The sequence below is a fragment of the Pseudochaenichthys georgianus genome, chromosome 20 (assembly GCF_902827115.2).
Source record: "Pseudochaenichthys georgianus chromosome 20, fPseGeo1.2, whole genome shotgun sequence".
NCBI lineage: Eukaryota > Metazoa > Chordata > Actinopteri > Perciformes > Channichthyidae > Pseudochaenichthys > Pseudochaenichthys georgianus.
In genome coordinates this window covers 17577621-17600181 of record NC_047522.1, presented here as the reverse complement: position 1 = coordinate 17600181, position 22561 = coordinate 17577621, and the positions used below count along the sequence as shown (strand labels likewise).

Below are 22561 nucleotides of genomic sequence, written 5' to 3'. Positions count from 1 at the left end.
GCTGAAGGTGAGATGGATTTGAGATTTCTCTAGGTTATTGTGCGTTTTTGCTTTTGGGCGGGGATGGGGATGTTGATGTCCATGATGATGGCCAGGTGATCAGAGATGTGGAGATTGAGGCTGGACAGATGATGGATGGTGAGACCAGTGGAGCAGACCAAGTCCAGGATGTGACCACGGCTGTGTGTTGGGAAGTTGATGTGTTGAGAGAAGTTGCAGCAGTGAAGGGTTTCCTTAAATTCAGAGGCATATTTGCAGGTCGGGTCGTCAACATGAATGTTAAAATCACCTAAGAGGAAAACAGATGGGGATATGGCAGAAAGCTGAGTGAGAATGTCAGAGAGGTCGGAGAGAAAGGAGGGGTTTGGCTTCGGGGGACGGTAGATGATGGCTGTGACCAGGGGAGTGGGACCAGAGAGTTTAAAGATCAGGTGTTCAAATGAAGAAACATCAGGGATGGGGATTATGGTAGCTTTTATTTCCTTTCTGATAATAGCAGCCATACCACCACCCCGCCCTTGTGGGCGAGGTTTGTCAATGTATGTGAATCCTACTGGGGTGATTTGATTTAAAGAAAAATAGTCCAGGGGTTTTTGCCATGTTTCGGTCAGATACAGAAAGTCCAGGTTATTGTCTTTAATGAATTCATTTAGAATGTGGCTTTTATTGTGGATGGAGCGTGTGTTGAGCAGGGCTGCTCTGAGGTGACGTTGCATTGGGGGGGGTTGTGTGGACCGGGGGAGTGGTAGGAGATTGGTCAGATTCACATGTTGTTTGTTGTGATGGCGTAGTGTGGGCGTGTGACAGGACCGAATGGACGGGATGGAGTGTGGAGCCGTGGAATGAAATAAAAATGTACGGCCAGAGCCTCTGTGTGGAGGATGGCATTTGCGGAGTATTTCATTATCTGCGAGGATGTCCATGCAGTCCGGACGCAGGCGGTTATTAAAGGAGTGGAGATCTGACAGGGAGTAAAGCTCACGGAGCTAGCTAATGCTGGGGACCCGGGGAGCAGAGACCAGGAGCCGGATGACCGTGGAAGAAGGAGCGGTGTGAGTCCAGATAAAATGAGAATTATAATCCACAGCATATCAGGAGAATAATTCCAGTGGTTTCCAGAGGAGAATCGAAGGAGTGGCTGACAGCCTGGTGCAGAGTGGGAGCCGGGTGACCAGCCTACTAGCTGGTTAGCTAGCTTGATAGCCACCGGCTGTAGGCGGCAGGGAGAGACGATGTCAGCGGGGAAGCCGGCTGATCGCAGCGGGATGGGAAGACCCACACGAGCCGCGGAGTTAGGGTGGAGTTAGGGTGGAGTTGGGGTGGAGACATAAATGTTAGCTCAGCAGACTTCAGGGAGCCGAGGAGCATCTAGGTAGCAGCCTGCTAGGTCCGATAATGCTAGCTAGCTAGCGGGCTAGGGACCGGTGAGCAGGAAAGAGCCAGCAGGTAGGAGATGACAACACAAAGATCTGTGTCGATTCGATATAGAGATGCTGCTATTTTTTGCTGATGACTGACGTTTCAAAAGTAGAGAGCCAGACAGGAGAGGTTCTGATCTGGACTAAAGAACAATATTTGGGGCGGAGGAGCGGTGAACAAACAACGCCAGCACCCTCGGCGACCCGGGAAAATTATGTCATCATATGCCGTTGCCATGGCGACAGATCCCTCGCCATAAAACACAATGTTGTCCTAATTCAATGGAAAAACGTCCTAACAGCACCAGACTTCAGATGATGACTAATGGTCTGGCCCTCAACAGCTCTACGCCAATTATGGGATGTCATCATATGCCGTTGCCATGGTGACAGATCCCTCGCCATGAAACACTGTGTTGTCGTAATTCAATGGAAAATCGTCCAAACGGCACCAGACTTCAGATGATGGTAGATAATGGTCCGGCCCTCAACACCTCAATATGACAATAGTGAGTTTTCCTCCAAAGCTGTTGCCATGGCAACGCTTCCCTCGTCGTTAAGCACCATATTGCTATAACTCCTGTGTAAATGGTAAAAAAGTGTTCAAACTTCACATGTGTGCTAACCGTCAAGCCCTCGAGACATATATGTGTCAGTTTTTGAGATTTCTTCAAATGTTGTTGCTATGGTAACAAAATGGTCGCCGTGAAACACGGTTTTCTCATAACTCCAGTTAACATGCTCCAAACGGCACAACACTTCACAGGTTTGATAACGATGCAGCCCTCAACACAACTAAACATATTATGGGGTGTCATCAAATGCCGTTGCCATGGCGACAGATCACCCGCCATCAAACACAATGTTTGTGTTACTGCTGTAACTCAAAAACATTGTCCGATCGGCCTGAAACTTCCCACGTTTGCCAACGTCCGAGTCCTCCTGACACCTAGACACACACGTCGACGTGCGGACAACAGCATGCAAAGCGTCGAAGACCCGCTCAACGCTGCTTGCAGCTTTAATTATTATTATTATTATAAGAAACAACTACTTGCAGCAAGGATTTGTATCTCTTTAAGATCTTGCATGTAAGTTTATTAAAAATGACACAAATGTACTTTTAAACATATTAATGATGAGGATTATTATTAATATTTTTGAAAGTATCTGAATCACTGTATCCAGAGGGTACACTTAATCCAAAACATCATATCAAATTATTTAATGTAATAATGTAGAAAAAGGGTTTTATTTTAAAACAATACTTATAGTAAAATGTACCACAATCTTCATCCATTTTAAGTTCACTTCCCTTTATTTCTTCCCTGCGGACATTGTGCATGCTGTTAATGGCATATTCATTTGCTTTATTGGATTTGGTATTCGGACATGCAAGTGGAAAAGACACACAGTTCACTTCCTCTCTATGAAGCCTCTAATGGGAAATCAGATAGAAGTATCTCAAATCAAAAGGAAGCACATGTAAAATCCCTTCAAAGGCAGTTGTTTCTACACTTCCATTATTATATAAACATTTAGCTGACACTCACTGAGGGAAGAAGTCCTAAAAGCTTCGCCAACGTTACACTGAGGACATTTACATTTTTACATTTGACTCTGTGCTCTTTTCCGCAGTGAGTAAGAGCGTTTATCACCGAAAAGAACACCAAATTGACTTTCTAATTATCTTTCTGGCACTTCTCTGCTAAACTCCACAGACCTGCGAGCCAACAAGCTGTAAAGACTATTTTTCACTCAACAATGTTTTTATTTCTGGGCAACAGAGTCAGAAACCTTAATGGAAGAAGTCACATTTACTTGCCTTTTATTCAAATTTCACAAAAGCAGATACAAACACAACTTGTATTTATTTATGGTTGTCAAATTACAAGTTCATTCATTATAATATCTAATCTTTAGTTAAACCTAAGTCAGAATCTGAATACTTTATGTATCCTGAGGGAAATTGGATTTCGTTATTCCATTTTAGACCAATATAAAATATATTGAATATTAAACAAGAAGTTAAGTTAATAATGAGCAATAAAATAAAGTTAAAACAACATGTTCAATAAAAGAGTGAAATATAAATGAATCAAGGACACAGTGTTTCATAGCTGCAAACATGATGTGCCTTTGCAAAAATAACCAGGCTTTTTTCCCAAATTAGGAAAAAATTCATGACGCAGATGATGTTTCTTTTTATTTCTATCATGACCATGTATGATATAAATAGTTTTTTCTTCCTTGACCTGCTTCACATTATTCAGTCTGTTCATCATGTGCACCATCCTGACCAACTGCTGCTTCATGGCCATGTCAGAACCGGCGTACTGGGCCAAGTACCTGGAGTAAGTACACCTGCCTGCCTGCCTGTGTCTGTCTGACTGTCTGGAAATCAATGTCAATGCAAAGCTAATTTTGGTCTAATGCCCTTTTTTTCAATTTTGTGAATGCACCAAATTCGTTTTTAATGGGAGTAAAGTCGCAACAAATGTTTTTTCAGCAGCCGTTTTCACTCTTGTTCATACTATGACGATCAAGATTTAGCCAGTCTCACTTTTAGTATATGAAGATTCTCCATCTTTCTGTCACTGTTGCTAACAAACTGTTTTTAGTTTTTCCATTGACATTACATTGCATTTAGCTGACACTTTTATCCAAAGCGACTTACAATAAGAAACATGAAGAAAACAGAATCATAAGTACATCAGGTTTCATAATGCCAAAACATTTCAAGTGCTACTTATCTGGCTTTAGATAAGCTAGTCCTTTCTTAGTATATAAGTGCTTTGTTACTAATTGTATTGCTCGAAGTGGAGTCGAAAGAGATGAGTTTTAGGCTGCGGCCACACAAGGACGAAAACGGTCGTTTGCGTTACTGTTTAGTGTCATATAGACCGTTCGGCCACACGAGGACGACCGAATACGGCACTAAACGACTGAGGAAACGATAACGGGTCCCAAGGTGGATAGAACGGCATACGCAACGCTCTGGGGGGTCCAACGGCTCCGTGTGTATGCCCTATACGATCATTTTCTGATAATGATGAGGCAATAGCCCCGCCTCTCCCCACCTCTGCTGCTCACCCCCGCGTCAAAGTAAACTGCACACTGAATTCAGATTATTTATCTTTCTCTCGATATGGACCTAAACGCGAGTGAAGTCTAATCTGACAGGACGGAGACACGCAGCTCTGCTCACCTGCAGCTCCTCCCGCTGCAGCAAAACACACACTTCAAGTCAGATCATCACCCTTAGCATCATTTTAATTACCTCTCAAACTACCTAAACTAGTTATAAATATGTTTATTTTTACTGTCGGCCGGGTCACTCATTACTGGATCAGCTGCTGCATGAGACAGACACTGACGCTGTCCGAAGAGAGGGAGGAAAAAGAGAGGCTCCGTGTATTTTATTATTATATTATATAGAGTCGTTATTCATTTGTTTTAAAGCTCAATAAATAACAAAGAAGACCTTTGACCGGCACTTTAATAATTTTGTCCGGAAGATTTAAACTTTAATACACGTTGACTGGCGAAAAACTCTGCCCGGTTCCCTCGGCCCCCACCGCGGAGAATAAACAGAAGGGCAACCATGACAACCATGCTTCTTCGCTGCTTTTGTGGAGGAAGTTACAGCGCCACGTACAGGCTCCTGCATATGTACTGCAGCTTCTCCAGCGGTTGGAGCTAAACGGAGCGGTCTCGTGTGGACAGACACTATCCGGATAACTATTGCGTGTGGACGGAAGCTTTTTTGCGATTGCGTTTGCGTTAATCCTATGCGTTTAGCCGTTTTTGTCCTCGTGTGGCCGCAGCCTTATACTATCATCATCATGCTAGCACTCAGATGTTACGGTGAGTGAAGCAAGCAGGACCCAAATGCAGATAACGCTGAAAAAAGCCTTTATTTCAAGGATAAAATAAAAATAACTTGGACAAAACAGAACTCTCACCGGTGAACTCATTCACAAACAAAAGACGAACCAACACTGAACACAGGAAAAGACAAGACTAAATACAGGGAGGGGTAATCACAAAACGAGAAACAGCCGGGCAGGGGAGGAGAAACACAAGGGCCACAGGTGAACACAGACAATCAGACAATTAGACACACCAGGGAAACTAACTACAGGAGGAAAAAGACAGAAGAGGCTTCTCAATACTCAAATTTCCCCTCCTCGACTCCTCGGTCCTCCGGTAGTGACCCGGAAATGAATTTCAGCGCGCCATTTTGAAGGACATCTCATTTCTCTAAATGCACACCGAGGACCGAGCATCGAGCATCGAGGAGGCTCTCTGGAGGAGCTATAACCGAGGATACACTGATGGTTCCTCCACGGATGCATTTCCGGGAACGGTGGAGGCGTGATGCACGGCTGGACTTATCTCAGCCAATGACAGCTCTGCATGCATCCTCTGGATATTATTTTACAAACTGCTTTCATCGCGTCGCGATGTTTACAGTGAGAACAGCTGTGAGGTCCGTGCAGAAAGCAGAGCAGTTTACAATATATATCACTCAGTATAACAGGCCTACATTACTCTCTTTATTTGCTGTAGTTTAGTAGATATCTACAAACAAAGAGTCGATATTTTTCTAAGACCATTTAGTGCTTCACATAATAAAATACACAACGGCTGTAGCCTGATTATGCTTTAGGAGCTGTAAGTGTGTGTGGTAGACCTACAGTGTGTATGTGTGTGTGTAGGAGTATGTGTGTGTTGTACAGTGCGTAGATGCGGCGGACAGACGGGTCTCAGTTGGTTTGGTGTCCTCTGCTTACTTTTAATACTTGTAAATGTACTTTTGGCCCGTAATTTCAATTACCCATTTCAGCGACCAGAGAGAGGGGGGGATATATCCAGTCTCTGATTGTGTTACGTTATTATGAGAGTGCTCTCATACTTTAAATTGTATATATTTATATAAATATATTTGTGTGTGTGTGTCCGCATCTGTAGCCTGTTATTGTCTCATTATACCGCACTCTCAATTAATTCAAAGTAAATATGTGGGAGAACAGACTAACAATGTTCAGCTGATGTAACAGAGATTATAAAATACAGCGCTATGACAAAACACTGGACAGCTGATGCAGCTGTTGCCACGTAATAATGAACGGACGTCGCTTTAATATGACCGCTCAGAGGAGAGGAGTTCTCATTTCTTTAAACGTCTGCTGCTTCCCCTCCTCTCTCCTCGGTCCTCCGCTCGCATCTCCTGTGGGCGGGACTAAGTCTCGAGGAGGGGAGTCGAGGAGGGGAAATTTAAGAATTGAGAAGCCTCTAGAGAGAGGGACCAGACAATAAACAAGGAGGAAAACATGACAGGGAGAACCGAACAGCAAAATAAACCCAAACCTCGAACAAACAAAACTAAAAACGTGACATATCATGAGAATCCTGACATCAGAAGAACAATTTAAAGGTTCTCTTATTGATCACATAAAGCCTAATGTGTAGAAAACATTTCCCATTGGAAAAAAAAAAGGTTTATATTGCAGACACATATCCAAACATTTTGACAGGGAAAGTCTAAATCATTCTTCATGTAGGGTTAGTTTTTCACAAGACATTTCCTCTCTTCCCTTCCTCGCTGTCTGTCTCTGTACGCTTCACTTCCTGTCGGTTCAAACTTGTTTCTGGGGACAAAATAAATAAGTCAAGGATTTCTGGTGGAGAGTTCTGCTCATTTTATGAATATATTTATTGGCTTCTTCTTGTCTTTTTTGACTCCCTCTTTTCTTGTCTTTATTCTTCTTTTTCTAACTTTTCATCCCTAACATTTGTCATTTCCCTCTCCACCTGTTTCCTCTTTGTTTCCTGTCTACTTCCTCTTTTACTTCAAACATCTCATCTTAACGTTTTACTCCCTGTTGCGTTCTCTTCTCTTGTTCCTGTCTTCTTCCTCTCTACATTCTCATCTATTATATATATATATTTTTTGATTCTCTTCTTCCACCTTTCTGACCTTAAATCCCCTCTGGCTTCCACTTTCTCATTCTCTTTTACTTCCTCATCTCACTCTACCTCCTTTTCCACTTTATTTGCTATTCTACCATTCCTCATTTTCCTTTCCATCTAAATCCTCTTCCCTAACAAATATGTCACTTCCCATTTCTATCTCCGTCTTTACCACCTTCCTGTTTTCACTCCCCTCCAGGTACACCTTCACAGGTATCTACACCTTTGAGTCGTTGATCAAGATCTTGGCGAGGGGGTTCTGCGTGGGGCCCTTCACCTTCCTGAGGGACCCCTGGAACTGGCTCGATTTCAGCGTCATTGTCATGGCGTGAGTCAAGCACACACACACACACACACACACACACACACACACACACACACACACACACACACACACACACACACACACACACACACACACACACACACACACACACACACACACACACACACACACACACACACACACACACACACACACTCGCAGCTCAACGAGGCTCCCTCCTGTCATGGATGGAGGGAGTAAATACAGCAGCAAGCTTTGGGACGGCCTCCCCTCTCTCCGGCAGAAACAGGAAATGCCATAACTGTATGTAACAACGGTTTCAAATCAGCATCTCTTAGACAAAAAGTTTAAATGAATAACTCAAATAAAACTCCAAACATCTTTCATTGTGTTTCAAAGCTCTTTTAGTTTTAAACCTGATGTTTATAAGCTTCTTAGTTTTTGCAACGGTCTGTAAATATACACAACTTTATAATAAAATGCACACATTTACCTTTTTCTAGACTAAACACAGGTATGATCCTCAGTTAAAACATATGAGGTTATCATGAGGTTGTTAACATCGCAATTTATCAGTGGATGTTTGCTGGAACTACTTGTAAACAGGTAGAGACCGGTCTCAAGTCAGCACCGCTGCAGACTCGCTGTTTGAGGGCTTGATAGCCCACTCCCCCTCCACACTCGTTGCTTTGGAACAGCCCTCAATATGGCAGACCCTCCGCGTGAACGCGCAAACGGAGGGGTAGGGTGTAGGGGGCGGTTTGGGAATGGGCCTAAGTGTGCTTCCTCAACCTCTGTCATGCGATTAGAGATGGAGAACATCTGTTTTAGATTATTTTTAAATACAAAAAAACCTACGTGAAATGAAAAAGCACTGTGTTGCAATATACTACATATATTGTGTATGAAATCGTTTAATCCAAAGTACAACTAAAATTGGCATGGCAGTCTAACTACAGAAAATGTCTCTCATAAACATTAATACTTAAAAAATGGTTGGATCTTAAAAAAGTCAAAAATGCTGTTCTCACTCAATGAAATTTGTTTGTTTTTATTTGTTGAGTATTATTTGGCCGATTGTTATTTAGGTATCATCCATACAAATTGTTACCTACTCTGAACAAAAATATAAATGCAACACTTTTGTTTTTGCTCCCATTTTTCATGAGATGAACTCAAAGATCTAAAACATTTTCTATATACACAAAATAACCATTTCTCTCAAATATTGTTCACAAATCTGAAAAAATCTGTGATAGTGAGCACTTCTCCTTTGCCGAGATAATCCATCCCACCTCACAGGTGTGGCATATCAAGATGCTGATTAGACAGCATGATTATTGCACAGGTGAGCCTTAGGCTGGCCACAATAAAAGGCCACTCTGAAACGTGCAGTTTTGCTTTATTGGGGGGGTCTGAGGGGGTCTGAAAACCAGTCAGTATCTGTGACCACCATTTGCCTCACGCAGTGCAACACATCTCCTTCGCATAGAGTTGATCAGGTTGTTGATTGTGGCCTGTGGAATGTTGGTCCACTCCTCTTCAATGGCTGCGAAGTTGCTGGATATTGGCAGGAACTGGAACACGCTGTTGTATATCCATCCAGAGCATCCCAAACATGCTCAATGGGTGACATGTCCGGTGAGTATGCTGGCCATGCAAGAACTGGGATGTTTTCAGCCTCCAGGAATTGTGTACAGACATGCCCATTGCAACATGGGGCCGTGCATTATCATGCTGCAACATGAGGTGATGGTCATGGATGAATGGCACAACAATGGGCCTCAGGATCTCGTCATGGTATCTCTGTGCATTCACAATGCCATCAATAAAATGCACCTGTGTTCGTCGTCCATAACATACGCCTGCCCATACCATAACCCCACCACCACCATGGGCCACTCGATTCACAACATTGACATCAGAAAACCGCTCACCCACACAACGCCACACACATCTGCCCTGAACAGTGAAAACCGGGATTCATCCGTGAAGAGAACACCTCTCCAACGTGCCAGACGCCATCGAATGTGAGCATTTGCCCACTCAAGTCGGTTACGACGACGAACCGGAGTCAGGTCGAGACCCCGATGAGGACGACGAGCATGCAGATGAGCTTCCCTGAGACGGTTTCTGACAGTTTGTGCAGAAATTCTTTGGTTATGCAAACCGATTGTTGCAGCAGCTGTCCGAGTGGCTGGTCTCAGACGATCTTGGAGGTGAACATGCTGGATGTGGAGGTCCTGGGCTGGTGTGGTTACACGTGGTCTGCGGTTGTGAGTCCGGTTGGATGTACTGCCAAATTCTCTGAAACGCCTTTGGAGACGGCTTATGGTAGAGAAATGAACATTCAATTCACGGGCAACAGCTCTGGTGGACATTCCTGCTGTCAGCATGCCAATTGCACGCTCCCTCAAAACTTTTAGAGTGGCCTTTTATTGTGGCCAGCCTAAGGCACACCTGTGCAATAATCATGCTGTCTAATCAGCATCTTGATATGCCACACCTGTGAGGTGGGATGGATTATCTCGGCAAAGGAGAAGTGCTCACTATCACAGATTTTTTCAGATTTGTGAACAATATTTGAGAGAAATGGTTATTTTGTGTATATAGAAAATGTTTTAGATCTTTGAGTTCATCTCATGAAAAATGGGAGCAAAAACAAAAGTGTTGCATTTATATTTTTGTTCAGTGTAATACATCATCACCATATTTCACAACATATTTTTATAACTTTCGCTCCATTCTGTAAATGATCAGATTACAAGGTATTGTTATGGAAATCTGAGACCCAATACTGTGGAGATTCACAAGTCAGAAAGATCAAAACAAATAAATGGTGAAACAGACAGAGTTGTCTTTCTGGTTATTTATTTGAAGCTTCAAATACATAAGTTACAATAAAATAGACACCGGTCTCATAGAGTATAGAATAGTCTGCATGAGTGTGCACAGTACAATATAGTCACAAAGCTTATATACAGCAAAAGGAGGGAAGCTCAGAAATCTGTCTTCACACGGTATTAGACACCTGGCCTTGAGCTGTAAATAGTATAACGGTTCTCAGAATAGGGAAGTTCTCGTGCGACTTTGTGTGAGTCTCAACCCAGTAGCCAAATCAGCTCTGTGGCCTTGAAGCGCTTGGGAATAAACCCACAGTAGAGTAGATAGAAGAAAACAGAACATCTCAGGAAATGAGAAGCATTTGGTTTAAACATATAAGGATATAATAAAAAAGTCCACTACATTCTCCCCTTTTGATCATACTTGATCAATAAAAAACCCAAATGACAGGATAGACTGATATAACACATCAATGAATACACTCCATCGCTGGTTTAAGTAAACACATCCCAAATATATCATAGAAAACTGGCTGTTTTTGTGGAGGACAGACTCCAATATAATGTAAGCATAAGAGCGGGGTACACATGGATTATATTGTAGTGTCGAAACCAGACTCTTCTGATTCTAGCTGGTCTATCTCACTGTGGCGCAAAGTATTGTCGTGTAATGGAATAGCAGTATACTGAACGAAAGCTGAGGATACCATGCTGGAAACTAGGGCTGTGCGATTATGGCAAAAATCATAATCACTTGGGTCAATAATTGATATCACGATTATTTTGACGATTATTCATTGACCATTTATTGAACTTTAAAACAAATAATATTTTACCAATAAACAAGATCACCAAATATGTTGGAGCGCACTTTCAAAACCATACTAAACATATATTATTAATATGATAAATACAAATAAATTAGACCAAAATAAATGAAATCAAATATGATGCAGTGCACTGTCACAACCTACTGAAAACTCCTTAACATATAGACAACATTTTGGCAAAACATATTCAACATATTCCACTCAGTTAAACGTTGAAGGCTGGCCAACCGTCATGGTCCAGAAGTAACAGGAAATAAATGTTAAACTACAATTTAAGACCAAATAAAAATGTGTAGGCCACCATGGCAAATGCTGGTAGGGCTGCTCATGTCATCTCTTAAAGATTTTTTGCAAGAAACACCAGCCTGTTTACATGGTCTGGTTTCAGAGATGAGCGCAGGCAGGTGACAATCGGTGACAATATTGCCACCTGTACTGAAGACCCTCAGCCACGCCCCGACACATGGGGTGACGCCGGCCAATCACAAAGCTTTGATGCGTTCAAGTGCATTATTCTGGCACAGGAAGATTATGTTACAGGACATTAACGATAAAACCGAATATTGTTGTTCTATTTTTAGACACATCTCGCGATCGACTGGTTGGGCACCCCTGGGCTAGACCATAGGTCTGTTGTGGTAGCAAAGTAGTCAGCTGAAGCCACATCTCTCTCAACTTCCCCACGGCATTTGTCATATAGTGCAGGCAGCGCAGACCTGCTGAAATAATACCGAGACGGCATCGCGTAACGCTTGTCCAACGTGTTGCCAAGTTGCTTAAAGCCCTGGTTGCTAACAGTGCTAACTGGGCACATATCTTTAGCGATGTGAAATGTAATGGCAAAGTACTTGCAAATAGTGGAAATAGTTTTACCCTTCTTTTTAACTAGTTGCTGCTCTTGTTCTGACATCTTCGCTCGCGCTGAACACTCACAACACATGTCACTCCCACGTGGCCGAGTGGGCTTTTAGGGAGGGGCGAAAGCGCACCCAGAAAAATAATCGTATTTTGTCAATTATGCTGTTTTCATAATCGTCGCAAGCCATAATCGTAATCGCGATTAAAATACGATTAATTGCACAGCCCTACTGGAAATGCACTTCTTCAGTATTGGGATAATCAAACAGGTACAACTGATTAATAGGCCGAAAATGATCGACAGGGCAAATATGCAGAGGAACCATTCTATGATTGTCCAGGCTCTCCAGTAGTATCCGCACATTGCTCACGGTTGCATTGTCGTCTTTCCAGGCGAGCCCTCATCACGAGGTGGGAATGCTCCATGGGGTGTGTGTGTGTGTGTATTCCCTCGGTTGATTTTGTGACACGGACAGTCAGACTCCGCACACCGGTAACACAAATGAGGAACCAGAGGCATATGGAACCGCTCAGCTGGCACTCGCTTGTGACACCTTGTGTGTAGTGTGTTTTGGTGTATGTAGTGCAAGTGTGGTGCTGGTGGTGACTTGGACACGTCACTTGTTGTCGTCTTCTGTTGGTGACTAGGACACGTCACTTGTTGTCGTCTTCCGTTGGTGACTAGGACACGTCACTTGTTGTCGTCTGCTTCTACCGTTTCTCCTTTCCTGTGACTACGACCTTGCAGTGGCTGACGTGGACCCACGTAGCTCTCTCGGCGACCTTGACCGCTGTCTGGGTGACGAGAAGCACCTGGTAGGGACCTTGCCAACGATTGGATTTCCAGCTTTTTCTCCGGAAATCCTTGATCAGCACGAAGTCGCCGGGTTGGAGATGGTGAAGTGGACCAGTGGCAGTCGCTAAAGTGGATGACAGGTTAACACAATATGACAACATAGCATCCTCCCACAAAGTTGTGGAGGGAAGAGGACATCCTGGAGCCTTGAGTCCAATCTGTGGAGGAGCCCCAAAAAGGATTTCAAATGGGCTGAGTTGGCTCCGTGTTCGTTCCCGCATCCGCATGTACATCAGCACAATGGGCAGAGCTTGTGTCCATGACAGACCTGTGTCTGCACAGCATTTTGCTAGCTTGTGTGCCGTTCTCTCTTTCCACCCCACCCCCACTCTGTGGATGATAAGCACAGTGCTTTCTGATGTTCATGCCCATGTATTCTCCTATCTCCTATGCGTAATGGCCTCATTAGCAAAATGTGAACCGTTGTTCTAATTCAAAGGTTGTCGCTAGACATTTTGTCTGGTAGTCCCCATCTAGGAATGATTTCCCTCAGTAGTGCCTTTGCCACAGCATTTGCTGTCTGTGCTTTTACTGGGAAAGCTTCAACCCATTTGGACCACATGTCGACCACCACCAGACATTGCTTCTTACCCTCTGATGGGCTAAGCTCAATGAAATCCAGCATTAGGTGCTCAAATGGCCTGGTGGGAGGTGGATGTGCTCCGGGTCCTGTAACCTTTACTGGACTACTAGAATTTTGCATAACGCAAATTAGGCATGCTTCACAGTGCTTTTGAGCTGTTACTGTGAACCCCCTTGTGAACCACTCCTGATTCACTCTAACATCCCTCCTTTTGACACATGATCCAACCCATGTGTCAATTTAGCGAAATGAGGGAAGAAATGTCTTGGGAGACATGGATTGGAATTTGGACCAACCCAGATGCTGGAGGTGGGGTCAAAAACAGCCCCAGCAGCCTTCCACTGAGCCTTCTCAACTGGTGTAGCTAGCTGCTGCATGGAAGTCAGTGACGACATTTTGTCAGTGAAGGAGGAGACAGGGATTTTAACAAATGATTGTGCGTGAGGGACGAGAGGAATCAGAGCAGCTGCCTTTGCGGCTGAGTCAGCAGACGCATTTCCTAGGGTCTGTACTGCTTGCGTGTGCGGCACATTTACAGACTGCAACCTTAGATGGGAGCAGAATGGCATCTAGTAAGCCTGCAACCAGTACATGGTTAAGTACTGGTTTGCCATCAGATTTCAGAAATTGTCTACACTTCCAAATAGCCCCAAAATCGTGTACTACCCCAAAAGCATAATGTGAGTCAGTGTAAATAGTCACGGTTTTGCCTTCTGCAAACGTGCAGGCTTCAGTTAGTGCAGGGGTCTGCAACCTTTTTGACCAAAAGAGCCATTTTGCTCCTTTTTCCAAAACTTATTTTTGTCTGGAGCCGCAACACATATTTCATAGTTTTTTATTGTTATATCAGACAAAAACTACAGTTTTTTTGCATTTATTAGGCTATTTATTACATGATATAAAACTGTTAACCTCTAATAAGAAACAAATAACTCTTATAAGGAGAATTAAAAATAATACACAGGCCTGCTTTAAAATAAATTAAACACAGCACTTGGGGAGTCCTCTGCACATTTGAAGGAAAAAATAATTTGAAGGTAAGAATGGAGAAACCAGCTCGAGTGCGCTAGAATTTGAAAGTACACAACCGGAAAAAATATGCCTCTTCCTTCCGACTTTCTTACAGAGTCCCTCCTCCAACACACACGAACGCGCACATGACCAATGAGGGCACGAGATAAGTTTGTGCACAGATGGAAGGCTGACAGGCAGTTAGGCCATCCAGTTATTTTAGCCGGGCCGGCTCAGATGATTGGTCGTGCTTTTTACAGCGCTGCGGCTTCCAGAGATTCATTTTTGTATGTATTTATTGTCAAAGCATTTAATATATGCATTGCTATCGGGACGTTAAGAGTATTCCATGGAATATAACAAAGTGTTTTCTGAAATAAATGACATACCCCATTGAATTATGACTGAAGATCGTCAGCTGTCTTCCTCTCCCGTGTTGTTCCTCGATACGTAAAGGCTGCACCACCGTTGACAACTTCTCTCTACATATCAAACATACCGGTAAACCAGCATCGTTTGCTGTGAAAGCATATAACTCTGTCCACACAGAATTAAATCCTGTGTTCCTCCGGTACTTTTCTCTGATTTATCCATAGTTCGCTCATCGAGCCGGGGGTCAGGTTATTCCAAGAAAAGGCGCTCGCGCGGGACCGGAGCAGGATGTGACGCATATTTTAGTTGACCTAATTAAAACTGTTTTGTTTTTTATTTATGTAACATGAAGTGAGATGTCTCACTATGGGATGCGCCTCATCGCGGAGCAAACAGAAGCATCAATCTCATTACGCCAATCCTGATTGGCTGGTGATCTTGACGTCAGCGTCAGGGGAAATCACCCCCTCTAAGTAGCTTGCTCCACAACACATGCGTCATTCAAAATAAGCACCTCTTCTCGCTTCACCATAGCAAGGAGGGCCGTCTGGTGAGACATCTCACTTCATGTTACTCTGAGAACTGGGGTTAAGTAAGTAACCTATAGTTCTCATTCATAACACTCCGTTCGATGTCTCACTATGGGATATTGTAGCTCCCGTATTGCCAGACGAGCTTATCTCGAAAATCACTGATCAACCAGAATTTAACAGGTGGAGTCCCGACTCAACAAGGTGCCCAGCACTGCTCCGGCCACGCTTGGAGCGGAGACGTCTAGCCTGTAAAAGCGGACAAAAGTGAGCGGCGAGGACCAGCTCGCTGCTGCACAGATGTCTTGGATGGAAACACCCTTGAACAAAGCCCAGGATGTAGCCAGGCCCCGAGTCGAGTGAGCCCGCAGACCCGAAGGTGCTTGCAGATTCTGACTCGTATAGGCCAAAGCAATCGCCTCCACGATCCAGTGGGAGAGCCGTTGCTTCATTAAGACGAAGCTCCTTTGATCTGTCCATATATGTGTGTAAAGCCCGGACTGGACACAACAGATCCTGCTGCTGCTCCCCGGAAGAAACCAGCGGCGGAGGAAATGCCTCAATGTCAATTGGGGTACACGAACCAACCACCTTTGGTGTAAAGGCAGGGTTGGGCTTCAACAACACTCTCGTTTGCCCTGGGGCGAACTGAGTGCATGAGGGATGTACAGACAGTGCATGAGTATCGCTGACCCGCTTGGCGGATGCCAGGGCCAGTAACAGCACTGTCTTGAGTGACAGATGTTTCATGTCAGCTTCTTCCAGGGGTTCAAATGGGGTCATTCTGAGCCTATTCAAAACCACTGCCATAAGGGCACCAGCGACCTGGAGACAGGGAGGAGCCTGCGAGCTCCCTTCATAAAACGGCAAACCAAAGGGTGTTGGCTAGCCGTCTTACCCTCAAAGCCCACATGGCATGCAGCAATAGCAGCCAGGTACACCTTGATCGTGGAGAAAGCTCTGTGTTTATCGATCAAGTCCTGTAGAAATGATAAAATCACCCCGACAGGACATTGAAAAGAGATGTGTCCTTCTTGAAGGCACCACTCCTCAAACACCCTCCACTTACAGTCGTAAAGAGACCTGGTGGAGGAAGCTCTCGCACTCTGAATAGTGTTTATCACCTTCTGAGGGAGTCCCACTGTATTCAGATTGTACCACTCACGGGTCAGGCCCATAGTGCCCCGCGCTCTGGGCGTGGGTGAAGGATCACCCCCCCCGCCTGAGACAATCTGTCCCTGCGTGGTGGGGGCTGCCATGGCTGCCCGCACAACAGCTGATATATCTCCGCCAGCCCGTACGTTGCGGGCTAGGGCAGAAACATCAGAGTAAGTGTGTAGCGTTGCTCCTTCACTCTGGCCAGAGTTGGGGGTAACAGAGCCAGGGGTGGGAACGCGTACAGAGGACCCGGAGGTCAATCATGTACGAGTGCGTCCCCGCCTAACAGTGCATTTAAATCGTGCATTAAAGAGAACAGCTGTCATTGAGCATTTTTTCTTTATGCTTACAGATTTAACGCGGCTCCGCCGTAACGCACCCACAGCGGACTCACGATCCTTGGATGTGGAGTCCAGTCTGCATAGAGTGGTGCACCTCTGGACAGTAGTTCTGTCCCAAGGTGCATCACTCCCGGTACCTGTGTCGCTCTCAGAGAGAGGAGACGTCTGCCGCTCCAAGGGATAAGTTTGTGTGCCAGTGTGTGTGACTGGAGACAACGCAACCTCCCTTAGCGGTTCATACACGATATCGTGTTGTCTGTCCTCACGAGGACATGGTGTCCTCTGAGAGAAGGCAGGAAGCGTTTTAGGGTGGGGAACACCGCTAAAAGCTCCGGGTAATTTACGTGTGCCCGCTGGAGGTCTCTGCTCTAGAGACCTCTCACCGGGCGACCTTCGTAAATACCCTATCAGCCTGTCTGACATGCGTCCGTGGTGACCACCTTCCGTGAAAGGACAGCACCCGTAGGCGCGTCCCGCACTAAAAAAGTCAGGTGGAGTGCCACTACGCATTACATAATAACCAATACTCTCCGCACGCCGTGGCGCGCGGGGTTTAGTTTTATTATGAGACCCATGTTGAGCGGGTGCTTTACGAGGACATTTGTCTGCATAATCTGACTCTGCTCGGCGGGCATTATAGATAAAACCCTTCTTTCTAGGAGAGAGAGGGCCTCTCTCTCCAGAATATGGGTTGACTCTCTCTGGGCTTGTGAAAACAGATAAAGTGTAACTGTTTTGAGAAGCCCAGGCAGATGTCGTGAGTATCTCCTGCTGTATGCTCCTTAGAGCCAGCTGAGATGTCACGCTTACGGCTCCAGCCGGCACTGCGCATGCGCGTGACGGTGGTGCCCTTACAGCTCCAGCCGGCACTGCGCATGCGTGTGACGGTGGTGCCTTCACAGCTCCAGCCGGCACTGCGCCTGCGCGTGCCGGTGGTGCCTTTACAGCTCCAGCCGGCACTGCGCATGCGTGTGACGGTGGTGCCTTCACAGCCCCAGCCGGCACTGCGCATGCGCGTGACGGTGGTGCCCTTAAAGCCCCAGTCGGCACTGCGCGTGCGCGTGGCGGTGGTGCCTTCACAGACCCGCCAATAATCCGCCTTTTGAGAGATGCCGTAGCTGCTCTCAGAAGGGGAACAATTGACAGGCTGTTTATTGGCTTCATTGATTTTCTTTTCATTTTTTTTTTAGCTGCGCCCTCGGCCTGAAGCCTGGATGCGTCAGCGGCAAATGTTTTATGACAGAGGAATCAATCAATGTGTGACATGTGTTTGTGCGGACTTGAGGATGGTGTTTAGGCATCTCTCGAGGCGGCGGGAACACATTCACGGAGGGGAGAAGGAGGGGCTGTCACGCCGCTCGCTTCTTCTTCCTCGACTGCTGGGTTGGCTGAGCTTGAGCTGCAGCCGGAACCGGAGATTTTCTCGGCCAACTTGCCCTTGTATCCAGCCTGGGCTGGGGACTCGGGGTGGGCTGCGACCTCTGCTTGTCTGGTGCTTTACACCGAGCAGAGTTCGAGACAGCTTGGGTGAAGGACTGCTGCTGCGAAGGCAGCGGCTGGACCCTTCCAAATGTCCGTGACCGCTGCCATCTCGTTCAGAGTGGCTGCTCCCGGGCTACCCGACAGGTCCTCGCAGAGCTCCGCTTGGTAGGCGGTTAGCAGAGAGGACACGTTCAGGGCCCTGGCGGACAGCGCTACAGCTTTGTAGGACTTTTCAGTCATTGTAGATTGTAGCCGGCGGGTCCATGGACATGGGGGGGTCCTGTTCCGACAGACTAGCTTGTCTCGCTAGCCGTCGGCGGAGGCTCTTGACTGTGAAGCGGACACAATGTCCGCATGAGCCAGGGTTGTCGATAGTCGACAGGACGAACAGACCTGGTGTGTGTCTGTGCCCGAGATCTTCAACCCGCAGCCGCAGAGTCGAGCCACCGAGTCGAGCCACCGAGTCCCTAACTCCTCTGGTGTGAGGGAGAGGGGCGTCCATCCTTGTCGCCTCGTGGCGTGGAGAGGGCCCGCTCTCGACAGGTGGGACGGGAAAAAAGGTATTACCACTTTGTCCTTAATCCGGAGAAAAAGGACGGTGTGGGTCTTTTATTCCCGGAGAATACAGACTGGTGTGGCAGTATGCTAGCTTGAAAAAATCGGACCTACCTTACTTTCTCGTAGAGAAGGGCGAGGTCGATTTTTATGTACTAACGGCGTTAGTACTACCGTCTTCCTGCGAAGCAGAAGGAGTAGCCGGCTAGCGCCCGTCGACCGAAATGGTATTTTGGGTTCAGTCTGTGGACAGTGAAGCTTGCCCGGCTACTGTGAGATGTGCTCTGAAGCGAGAAGAGGTGTTTGAATGACGCATGCGTTGTGGTGCAAGCTACTTATAGGGGGTGATTTCCCCTGACGCTGACGTCAAGATCACCAGCCAATCAGGATTGGCGTAATGAGATTGATGCTTCTGTTTGCTCCGCGATGAGGCACATCCCATAGTGAGACATCGAACGGAGTGTTATGAATGAGAACTGAAACAACAGAAAAAACCCACCCGATTAGTGCCCCCTTGGTCGCGAGAGGCAGACCCATCAACATACAAAATGAGGTCAGCGTTGGTCAGAGGAACGTCTTTTAAGTCCTGTCTAGGTGTGCACACCATGAGAAGTTCGTCATCGTCTTCAGGCAAAGGCATAAGAGGGTTCTTACACCTTTTCCGAAATCAAATTCAATCACTTTTCAAGCATTTTCAAGGTGCATTTTCAAGCTTTTCAAGCATCTTACAGCTATTGTAAATTACATATTTATATGCAAATAGTCAAATGATTATTTCCCTACCTCACATTAACTCAGATGTTCTTTATGCTATAAACAACCAAATGTGTGTTTCGTGATAGCATTCTACACGAGGATGAAAAATTAAAGAAAAGAAAACTCCGTTTAATATTTCAAAATGAGTGATCTGTACGTCTAAAAACGAATTCAGGCGACCTTTCACCTCCACTTAATTAAATGCATGGTTCCAATCAACGTGCTGCAGCCAAACTATAAAACTATAAACTATAAAATGTTCAACCTAAATGAAGTCTCTCCTTTTGAAACATCATGTGTTGAAATAAACACCTGCAGTTCAAAAATAAAAATGAATTGCCTAATATTTTTGTTGTGGAATCAATTAATTTCTTTATTTAAAGGCAAAAACATGAAAAAGAGAAAAACCGTATTGAATACAATATTATTTGGAGCAACTTAATTTATAAATGGTTGTTAACTTAAAAACATGTGTTCATGTTCAACATGTGGTAATTAAGTACATACAATTTAAGATTACATTTAAATCATACGGTAAAACAAGTTGGAACTTTTGGAGTAATCAACTTAAAAACTTGTGTTTATGCTACCAATTATTAAGTAAGTGGTAATTGAAAACACCTCTGATTGTAGAGGAAAAGCCTTCTCCCCTTTCTCAAATAACTTTGTTGCTTTAACAATATTTCATTAGAAGTTGTCTTAACTCAATAACCATCGATGCAACCTATTGCCTTGATTTTCTTTCTTAAGCCAAGGCATTTGTTTTTAGAGTGTACGTAGACTGGGCCTCCCATATAACCTGGCTGAGCCGATATAAAAACAATCAGCCAAATAACTTTTCAATACATTTATTGATTACTATTGTTGAGGTACTTTTAGGTTGGCAGTGAACATAAGTCAGAGGTACATGGTGTACTTTTACTCCACTACATGCATTTAATACATTTAGTTACTTCACAGATGTGGATGAATGATGTGAAATATAATCAAGTGTTAAATCAGACTGTAGTTCCACCTGGAGTAAATCCACAAGCTACCCTGCAGTATACAAAGTCATTCAAACTAGCTGCACCTTTGAGAACACTTTCATGATCAATCATTATAAAACATATCATATATATTATTCTGAAATGGACCAATCTGCATAATGACTACTTTTACTGTCTTTACTTTCACTATATTCTGATAATACTTTTCTACTTTTACATGAGGAACATTTTGAATGCAGGACTTTTACTGTAACACTCTGGTACTTCTACTTTTACTCAAGTACAATATCTGAGTACTTATTCCACTTCTGGTAGTGTATTAGTCTGAATTGTAGCTACAAAATCACGCAGAGCTGCATAAAAATAGCCTCACAATGGTAACAAGTGGAAAATAATATTTACAAATGTGTACAATGATTTGTAGGTAATTTTGACTACTCAAGACACCTGACTTATACAAAGGAAGACTGTGTTCATTCTACAATTACATGGGATTAAAGCAACATGTAGTTTTACTTGTATAATACTTCCATTTTGTATAAAAGACAGTTTGTTTATATCTGTTTTCGAATAAACAAAGTATTGGCTTTCAGAATATTAAACTTGTTTCGGCAAATTCAGATGATAATGACATCATCTGTCGCTTAGTGACAGGTTTTGGCAGAGCAGCCAATGATGCAATACGCTTATCTGAAAGCGCTTTCCCCTCTCCTGAAATGACATGACCCAAAAATGTAACTGTTCTTTGTACATATTGGAAATGGTATCAGCTAGTTGAGGTCATCAACATACTGGATGAGAGCGGTGCCTTTAGAAACTTGGAGAGAGACCAACCTTGTACACAATGCCTGGTTGTACACAGTAGGAGATTCACAGTAGCCTTGACACAAACGTGTGAATGTGTAAGGTTTACCATTATATTCAAATGTGAACAAAAATTGACTGTCTTTGTGTACCGGAACATTGAAAAATGCATTTGAGAGATCTTATGACAGTACAAAATGGCTGGAACTTGGGAAATAATCGGATAAGGATTTGGGACGAGCGTGCATGCACAGCTGCATTTACAGCTCGTAAATCCTGGACAAATCTCCACTCGTCAGGAGGTTTTGTCTCTGGTCTTTTGACAGGAAACACTGGAGTGCGGACCGGGGAATCGTTACACGGAATAATGACCCCTTGTTTAAGCGGAGAGGTAAACACTGGCCAAATGCCATCAACAGCTTCACGTTTCAATGGGTACGGGGGTTGATTTGAACGGAACGTGGACATTAACCCTACGTCATATCTGTGAGCTGCCCAGAGTGAGTATGGCACATCTGAAAGCGCGGCAGGAAGCTCAGAGATATGAGAATTACCTCATCATCCTCAACCAACAGCAATGTGCGCAGAACGGCTACGTTCGTGCACATTTTCATTTGATACACGTCACGTGACATAGAGTACATGACATATTCTGTGTGTGTAGGTGCCCAATCAGTGACTGACTCCCAATCTTTAACGATTGGACCCAAATCCCTCCATCTATCAGTGGGGCCCCTGGCTAGTGAAATGTGTGGACCGCCCCTGGGATTTGACACAGTTTGTGTTGTGTGGGTGTGAGTGTAACAGAACCAGCGCTCCAATACATAGTTTTAAGCATGAGCTCATCATTCACACATTCTAACAGAAAAACTCTCATCATAGCATTTACACAGATCATCAACAACGTTAGTAA

The 22561-nt window shown here is 44.6% G+C and overlaps 1 protein-coding gene across 1 annotated transcript in view; it reads left to right on the top strand.

Annotated features, from left to right (window-relative positions):
* Positions 1-22561, top strand: part of LOC117465655 (sodium channel protein type 3 subunit alpha-like) — a 230385-nt gene that overhangs the window by 97166 nt on the left and 110658 nt on the right. The window contains exons 5-6 of the mRNA XM_034108606.2: positions 3683-3772; positions 7594-7722. Of these exons, the coding sequence (XP_033964497.1) occupies positions 3683-3772; positions 7594-7722 (219 nt within the window). The remainder of the gene's footprint in view (positions 1-3682; positions 3773-7593; positions 7723-22561) is intronic.